The sequence below is a fragment of the Triticum urartu genome, chromosome 4A (genome assembly GCF_056163025.1).
Source record: "Triticum urartu cultivar PI428250 chromosome 4A, HENAU_Tu73, whole genome shotgun sequence".
In the NCBI taxonomy this organism is placed as follows: domain Eukaryota; kingdom Viridiplantae; phylum Streptophyta; class Magnoliopsida; order Poales; family Poaceae; genus Triticum; species Triticum urartu.
The window spans coordinates 560,605,473-560,614,745 of NC_141876.1; the positions used below are offsets into that span (position 1 = coordinate 560,605,473).

The 9,273-nt window shown below is 44.7% G+C and overlaps 1 protein-coding gene across 7 annotated transcripts; it reads right to left on the bottom strand.

Moving 5' to 3' along the window:
- Positions 1-765: 765 nt before the first annotated feature.
- On the bottom strand, positions 766-7,015 carry LOC125552785 (HNH endonuclease). Of its 7 annotated transcripts, none has more exons than XM_087518935.1 (11): positions 6,561-7,015; positions 6,356-6,459; positions 5,663-5,747; positions 5,092-5,181; positions 4,464-4,694; positions 3,713-3,785; positions 3,445-3,601; positions 1,965-2,450; positions 1,801-1,839; positions 1,152-1,236; positions 766-1,042 (listed from the first exon to the last, which is right to left on the bottom strand). In XM_087518935.1, exons 8-11 carry the CDS (start codon positions 2,304-2,306, stop codon positions 960-962), a joined length of 549 nt encoding a protein of 182 aa, XP_087375061.1. In that variant the 5' UTR covers positions 2,307-2,450; positions 3,445-3,601; positions 3,713-3,785; positions 4,464-4,694; positions 5,092-5,181; positions 5,663-5,747; positions 6,356-6,459; positions 6,561-7,015; the 3' UTR covers positions 766-959. The 7 variants fall into 7 exon arrangements, with proteins under 7 accessions (XP_087375061.1, XP_087375058.1, XP_087375059.1 ...); XM_087518932.1 differs by having other exon boundaries at positions 1,965-3,239; XM_087518933.1 differs by having other exon boundaries at positions 3,061-3,601.
- Between the last annotated feature and the right edge of the window lie 2,258 nt (positions 7,016-9,273).

Here is a 9,273-nt window from a genome sequence, read left to right on the forward strand (position 1 = left end):
TAACGCAACATCTTGTCTATTTCAAACTGTAGAAAACATGCAGTGAATAGCACTAAATTCCAACTCAGACACTGAAGTTAAATTATACTCAGGTTTGAGATTTCAGAAGCAGTATAAGAATGCAGAAAAAAGTTTCAGGAAGTACTGCAAAAAAATCCCAAGACAGCCAGTCATTGTCGCTTCAGTGGCATCACCATGCCTTGGATCTGGATATTGCATCATTTGTGGCTTGCGAACCAAGATCATACATCTGCATGTCTCCACATCCACTCATATATCTGTGGATACAAATGTCAGATCAATCAATTCACATGGAAAGATTGCATTATCTGTGCAAAATCCTGTATACGGTGACTGCACTTTCGAGCTGGGGTATTGAACACTAGAAAGTACAAGCCCTGAATCAGGATTCAGTATCTTTGCCCATCATCCTGGCGTCCTGCCAAGTGCAGCTAAGATGACACAGCTCATCCTGATAGTCAATCCTCTGGATTGTGGACAAAAGAATGCATAAAGCTTCTCAATACATGATAGCCTTGATTCAGTATTTTACAAAAAGAAGTAACCATAAGTCTATAAGTATATACAACAGCGCAAACGTTAAAATAGAACCCACAAAATTCAGCTGTCGGTCTGTAGATTATCTGGATCACAGCATTAAATCAAATTGAACATTCTTCCTATGGCTTTTACTTGCATACTATTTCCAGATAAATTGTATGACTGTAAAATTGGCATGGTAAAGGACTGGAGTAACAAAAGATATACTCCGTACTGAACACAACATATATTGGGCTGCAAAATAGCAGATCCTTTTTCCTTGGATAATTCACTCAAAGTGTCAAATTACAGACATATAACTGATAATATTTGACACAACCATCAACCAAGCTTTCTCTTCACAGATTCGAGGCAACTGCTCAAAGCTGGTTAACATCACATCAGATATGTTCATTTCTTCATTGGATTTTGCAGCCCCCTGAATCTGGCCCTCGTCGAACATTCCCAAAGGCAGAGAGTTCAAAAAGATCCATATCACGTCCTGAGGAAATCAGACAGATTACTTAACAAGTTGGGTGTCTGAATAAATTTTGCGCTCAGTGACTGCTTCACTAAAGGCAGCAGGCTCATTCAAGGTAGACATTACTTACCTGAAACCCGACAATATGCGCTTCTCTGTGCTAGTTCAGATTTGGATATCTCAGTATTGTTCCCTTTAGATCGATTCACAGTAGCCTGCAAGTATGATTTGATATATCAGTTATGCTCTATAGAATAAACTGATTCGCATCACAGTAATGACTAATATACTGGTGACTACTTCAGCAGATCTGTGGCTGAAGAAAGGAGCACACATGCAAAAACAATGTGCGAACAGATAGGCATAAAATATGAAGTTTGGTTCTCTCAGCTGCCTATGATGAGCATAAGCAGAAATAGTCTACTGAACCATGGTAGTATCCACTATCTTGCTCTAGGCATAGCACATTTTCAGGCAAACAACAGAGACTAGAGTGCCAAACAGGGATCTGTGGCTACTGGCGACTACTTCGAAAAATCTTTGTCTGAAGAAAGTAGCACACATGCGCAAACAATATGCAAAAGGTAGGCATAAGATAGGGAGTTTGGTTCTCTCAGTTGCTCATAAGCATAAACAGAAATAGTCTGCTGGACCATGGTGGTATCAGTTATCTTGCTCTAGACATAACCCAGCATGAAAGTATCCATTATCATGCTCTAGACATAGTACATTTTTGGGTACACAACAGAGACTGGAGTGATCAAACATGGAATATGTACCTGCAAAACCTGGCAGTTCTCCAATGTGCTCTTCCCGCCCTGCCAATTGAAAAGGATCAGTGATACAACAAGTTCAGGAAGAAAAAAAACGTACGAGCATGCACAAGCACTATTGAAATCCAGATGTATCAAGCAAATAGGAAGCGAAGCTTCTTAATTGGGACCTTGGAGTAGGGCACGATGTGGTCGTAGTCGTGGCAGAGGCAGCCGGGGCAGCCGACGAGCTTGCGGAAGACGATGTTGCCGAGCGCGTCGCGGCGCCACCTCTCCGGGTCGCGCCCAGGCACCTTCTCGGCCTTCTCCCAGCACTGCTGCTTCACCGCGTGCGGGAAGCTCCGGGGCTCCGACGCGGACGGCGTGTGGAGCAGCTCGTCCAGGTCGGCGACGGCGGAGGCGGAGGTGGAGGAGCGGGGGGAGGTCGGCCGGGCCGTGGCACCGAAGGACTGTGGCGGCGGCGGAGGCGGGTGGTCGGCGCGGCGCCGGCGCATCGGCTTCCGGCCCACCATTATCTTCCTATCTGGAGGAGTTCCGTCACAGTGTCTGTGTGGGCGCAGGGATTCGGTTTCCGGGGTTTATTTTGAGCCGTTGATTTCTGAGATACCTCGAGGTAGGTCTCTCCGGAAAAGGCTCGAGCAAAGGGTCTGCTCGCACTAATCTCACAACAAATGGATAAGACAAATCTAAGGTTAAAATATCATGCTATGTTTTTTTCAAAAATATCCCGATCTATTATTTTTCACAAAACACCTAAAACTTTGTTCATTGAAAATAACGGTTACATCGTTTATGAGAAGCGCACAATTTCAGTCAGAGATTCCTCAAACCAATCCAACGTCAAGGAAAATCTAGTCATCAAGCTCATGAGCATCTATATTTGCCTTCTTATTACAATGTTCGAACTATTTTTGTTTACAAATAAGTGATACACCAAGTTCAGTCCGGTATTAATCTAGATTTGCAATCAGTGATACACCAAGTTCACAAATAAAATGATAATATTCGTCGAGAATCGCCGCCACCGTAAAGATTGAAATTTTTTTTTGTCCCGATTATATCATGTAATGTACAAAGACTGCTGCACACACTAAATGACAAGGTAGATTGACCCTGTAGAGTACAACACTATGCGGATCACACGGATCGATTCCCCGATGTAACTCGATCATGTACGGTGGCAAGACAATAAAAAAATGCGCACATCATTCACTGGCCATAAGTATGCAAACACGTGACTTAGACGTTGCTACAATATACAATTACCTTAATTAGTACTCCCTCCGCCTTGTAATACTAGTAAGCTTGCATGTGCAATGCACGTCTCATTCGACTTAAAATTTTGAATATGCAAAGTTTCAGTAAATTCCAATCCACATATAGCTACTTGTAATTCACTCTGCAATGATTTGTACCACCTTTAATATGCTCTGCGAGTTTGAAACCTGGTAGGATCCACTACTTCATAAATCACAAACTTGCATAAAAAAGCTATAGTACCGATTGTGTACTCTCGAGAAAACAAACTTGCATAAAGCTTATATCGACATTAAATCAATTGACATAAATTCTCTGTTGATAAATCAATAGAAACCTATTTAATATCATACGCTTATAGGGGGTACCAGATCAGTATCAAAGGCAACTTACCCCTTTTCTGGTCTAATGCACACATGCTTGTACCAATGACTGCTACCACATATATAAGCATATATATTGTGCGATGCTTAGAAGGGGCGTGCTTTCAAATTCCCAAGGAGAAGAGCACTTATATAGTCCGTCAAATCGGGTCAACAATTCAACATGCCTGTAGATGTCGAGTGATGTGAGTTGACTATAGACAAATAGCTAAATAAAGGAGATGAGGAAATTAATATTAGTAGTGTAATGAACTTCATACTGACTGCAAGTCACGTACATGTAGTCAAGTTGAGGCAGAAATCATTTTTCTTGGAACATAATTTGGTAGCACTTCATCATTGCCATGAAACCTGTAATTTCAAATGTCAGTCTTCAGATACATAATTGTTAATTTAAGTCTTAACTGAATCTCTGCAAGCAAGCATGATGGTTTTAGCATCAGATACATAAAGATTAGGATAACCTGGCATACAAATCACCTCAAATTAGGGTATACCAGGATTGCAAAATTCACAGTTGTAGCACGGTACTATATAGTATAGTGAGTAGCTTGTGCTTCAGGCCACCGACACACAACATACTGGAAACAGTAATACCCGTCTGATGACTTGTACCGGTGAAATGATGCAAAGAATAAGGTGAAGAGAGCATAGAGAGAAGGTCAGACAACATGTGATTACGACCGACTCCATTTGGTAAAGGAAATAGAGGATCCCTGCCCCCATCTAGAACCATCCATTATATAGTTTTAGTGTTCAAGTACGTTATTAAACCTTCCAATATGGATTAGACGACATCATCAGCAACCTATCGTGTGTCCATCAGAAGTATCAATTGGACTACTCTGAATGGGAAAGATAAAAATCCCCAAGGGTTAAATACCGGCGAACAAAATAATATCATAACAAAAAAAATTATGAGACATGCAAAACCACTACAATTTTCATAGTATATAGCTAAATTCACTTTCATTTTTCACTTCTGTACGTATGCAAAAATGTAATAAGGGTTTTATAGAGTTGTGGTACCTCTTTTAGTTTTTTTAGTGATGCGTCCTCAAAAGTATAGCAATTAAGAAAAGGCCGGCATGCCTGCAGTGGCGGAGGCGGGATTAGTGGGATTAGGATGTTGGGGAGGGCCGGTTGGAGCAGAAAACAAGTCAAATGCTGCATTGTTCATGTGTTTATTATGAACAAATCCATAGTATTGGGAGGGGGGCAGGGCCCCTTGCTGGTCATGTGTTCATCGCCACACAATGCCTGCAAATAAGAACAAAATTTTTTCTCACTACAATGACTTTGATAGTTAAATTTATCAGTACACATTTAACTGGGAATAGAAATATTTTAGATGATGTACTCCTAATCCCTCATTCGAACGGTTGATTACTTCATATGTTGACGAACCAAAAAAAATGATAGGGGCACATACATACTCTTAAGTCAATTTATAAACCTTGATGGAGAAGGAGATGTTAACAAATAGACTGATATTTGTCAGTTGTGACTGAAATTAGGTAATTCATAGAAGGATAAACTCTAAAAATTAGCAGAAAAGAGGAATATGGAACATTAGCATGGAGTTTTATAGTCGGAGATCTGATGGTGTAGATGACCATTGTTGAATTGTAGTTTGATCTATGCCCTAACCACACACATAGTAAAGGTGGCAGTGGCTCCAGCGTCCACGAAGGCAGTGAAACTGGGACTCCGAAATATCCTTGTTTCCTTGTTCTGTGTTCAAGGGCTGCTCGAAAGGGTGGTATTTCAACAATTAGACAATAGCTAGCTGATTCATATCAACTCATAGCACGACAATAAAAGGCGATAAAAAACAGCAAACAAGAAAATGACATCTAAACGCTACACCACTCAAACAAATGCTTTTTTTTGGTATTCCAAACTGCAAGACTACAATGAACCTTGTACCCGTCTGTTTATAAATAAGCATTTGTAGCTAATAATGGATCGGTTAAACTGTGACAGAGAAACAAAATTGCATACAGAGTTGTAGCAAGGAACCAAAATCAAAGGGGTTCCTAACCCGGGTTGGGGAAACCTATCAAACTTGCAATCTGAGCAAGCTAAAAAGGCGATGAAATAAATCCTCTCACCTAAAGTAAGGAGGAAGCTTGCATGTGGTTGACAGTGAGGTGCAGAGGTTGAGGTTGTTGAACCAATCACACGTGCAAAATTCAGGATTTTCTATTTCCTTGTGAGACACATACCTTGAATAATGAAAGAATGACATCGCAAGACACTGGACAATACATTTCAATTTAGCATCTAGAAATTGTTCTCCCGGTGGAAAACCTGCAAGCATAGAAATATAGGACATCGTGGTGAAGAATTTGAATAATATTCTTACTGAAGTACAGTGAGAACAAAACATAGCACACAAAGCGTAAATAGAAGACCTCAATATTTCAGCATGAGTATTAAACTATTAATGGTAAAGACAAATGAACAGTTTTGCATTTCATTGAAGATGCTCTAGCCATAGGGTGAAATTCATTTGAAAAATCTGAAAACACACATTTGTTAACCATTGCCTTCGGAACTGAACACACACATCCAAAACACCTGAAATCTGGTTTCCATGATTCTTTGTGGTACACAGCTAAATTGTAAACTTATTAATATATTTCGTTGCTTATTTGGTTCTACAAAGAAAATTTTGGATACTATTGAGAACATCAGCACTATAAGCCTATGATGCATACTGTCTATATTCCTACAGCATGTGCAAGTAAAATGCAAACACTGTGTCATGATAGGGTTTTTTTTGCTTTGTGATGCGAAACCTCTCTTTCATCAGTCACATACAGAATTGACGTTTCATCACTTAGATTATATCATCACGCAGCAACAGAAATACAAATTAACAAGGGGGGGGGGGGGGGGGGGGGGTGTGATCTTGCCTTATCAATTTCCTGTTGCTCTTGCTCCTCCCTCACATACTCGGATCCAATGTGATCCCCTCCTACTACAAGGAATCATGACTTGGACAAGAGAAGGTGCAGAACTGTGTATGTGAGAGAGGAAAAGTAGATCAGAGAAAGAAAGAGATGTACCTGCAGGTTTCATTCATCAACGACAAAAGGGTGTGGAGCTAGGGTCCCTCACCATCGGATGCAGGCACACCCCTTCGGAGAGGAGACACGCGGTCGGCATCTGCCTCCCCGCCGCGCACAACAGGGCCACCTCCCTCGCCCATGTCCTCACCGACGCCTACACGGTGCTCGCCGACTGCGCCGTCCCTGGAGGGACTTCCCCTTCACGGGGCACCTCTTCCTTGGCGGAGGCGGCAGTGCGTGGAGGAGGGATGGCGGCGACGGCGGACCGGGCGGCGCGCCGGCGGCCCTGACGGCTCGGCTGGGCGCGGCGGCCCTGACGGCTCGGCTCTCCTCTGGGCGCGGCGCGTTGTGGACGGGGCGGGGAGGGGCCGGACCGGGCGGCGCGTGAACAGGGCGACCGAGCGGCTGGAGAGTGGGCGTGGCGGTCCGGCGGCGTGCAGACGGAGGCGGCGGTGGCTGGCGGGGAGTATGTGGGGGGAAGAGGTCGGGCAGGGGCCAAACTGCCCGAGGGCGTGGTCACGGGAGGGCGCTTTTTTTTTGACCGGACGTGTTTATGAGGATTGTAACCCATTGGCACGGTGGGTAATTAAAGTATAAAACATGTTTGGTGTTTTGAAGCAATGTAGATTATCAAATTGTAGGTTTGAATGGATAGGATGATTTGATTCTTCGCCCTCTCTTCATTTTATAGGGGTAGTAGATAAGAACGTTTCTGACACTACACTAGTGTAAAAAAGGTTTTTATATTATGAAATAGAGGGAGTATCTTTTTGAGCAAGTTGAAGTTTCTGTTAGTGAGACCAACTTCAGTTCAGACGCACACAAAAGAACTTCACTTCGGGTTAAGGAGCAATCAGGCATTCTAACTGACTTGCAAGCATACCGTACATGTTCCAGAACCGTTCAAGGGGGGTTTGAGTAGAAAGGATAACTAAGCGGGCGGAGTGACAGGCAATGCCTAAAGTCTGAAACCATTTGGTGTAGTTCAGTTACTGAATAAACTCAAGTTCTGGTTTAGCATGGCGCCAAATTTGATTTCAATGAATTCGCCGGCACGCAAGAACCGATCCAGTTATCAACGTGAGCAGGAAGAATGAACAAATTAAAAATCATAGCGTCGAGGAACTAATATAACGGAAGCTTTTACCCAATCCAACACACCATCGCTACCCTTGTTAGCCGCTGCGCCCGCCTCGTCGCGGAGAAGTGAAAGACATACACATCCACCCCTTAGGGAATCTCTAGCCGATCCCTTAAATATTAGAGGAGTAAACCGAGGATTAAATTTTAATGGAGTATATTTACTCATCTATAGAAAAGTCGTTTCTAGCCGAACTCTCAAATTTACCGGAGTATAAAACATAATCGATGCAAATCCGTGCAAATTAAACCACATTCATTGCAAATTCGGCTACATAAACTTAAATTCGGTCAGATTTAATACATTACATAGAACTAAAACTAGACTTGACATTTTTAGGCAGAAATTTAACCTAATCCGATTCATCAGATTCCTCCTCGAGCTGTTTTCACTCCCTTCTAGACATGTCGCTGATCATTGGGTCCGGCTCATCGCTGCCACTGCCGCCATCGTTGGAGTCGTCGTCGCCTTCGCCCTTGCCGTCTTCATCACTGCATAGGTCGATGACCACGGTTCTTCCGACCGCTTACTCCGTGTGTCGTCGTTCGGCCTCGACGGCAGAGCTCAACCATGTATGTCTCGTCGGTGACCTCCGCCGCTAGCAGCTCACAGGCCACTCGGCCCTCCCGCCTCTCTCGTGCGTTGGCCACCCGGTTGTCCACCGGCGGGTCCGCAGGCGGCAAATATCCATCGAGGAAATTGCGGTGGCCGACAGCGCCATAGAGGTGAACCGACTTGATGTCGTATGCGCGTGCGTCGCTGCCTCCGCCGAGTGGAAGGAGCCCAGCCAATGGGTCTTCCAGGTGTCGCAGCCGTATATTTCCACGACCCAAGTCCCCATTGGTGTTGCTGCATGTTGTGGTACCTCGGCACCAGCGGTGGGGTCTCGAGGAAGCCGCTAGTGCAGGAGGAGGTGGCATCGCCGACGCGGGAGGAGGAGGTGGAGCCGCAACGTCGATCCGCCGGCCGCACGCTGTGGATGGTCAAGGGAGCAGTGGCGGCCTCCGGATACAACCATGTCGCCTGGGGGGTGGGTGGATGGGTTGCGGGTTGCGGTGGGGGCATGGGGAGGCGAGGATAGAGCAGCGTGTGGGAGGGGAATAGAGGGGAAAATTCTACTCCTCGACCGAGCGGGCGAGTATATTTAGGGCCTGTTCGGATCTTCTCTGGCTTCTCAAAACTTCACATATCCAGCTTCTCCTCCTCGCTTCTAACTTCACGTAGCGATAGCAGGACCGTTCGGCTGCATTGGGCAGCTTCTCATAGAGCTGCAGCCCAACTTGGAGGGCTCTGGCCCGTTTGGCACTAATCGGGCCGGCTGGGGGCAGCCTTGTTCGGCCCAGTGCAACGATACAAGGGAGGGAGGGAGGTATCGATTGGTTGGGGATCGTTGGTTTCTTTTTATCGAGCGGGGGGCGGCGAATCGTTTTCTTTGGCGGTGGCACCTTCCTGTAAATTGGGCGAACTTCTGATTCTTCGATCGGTGGAGCTGGGCCGCTCGAGCTTCATATTTTTACACTGCGAGTTGGATCAGCTTCGAGAAGTTAGCTTCTTGGAGCCCAAACGTTCGGGACAAAATTATTCGAGAAGTTGATGAAGTTAGAAGCTGGAGGAGATCAGA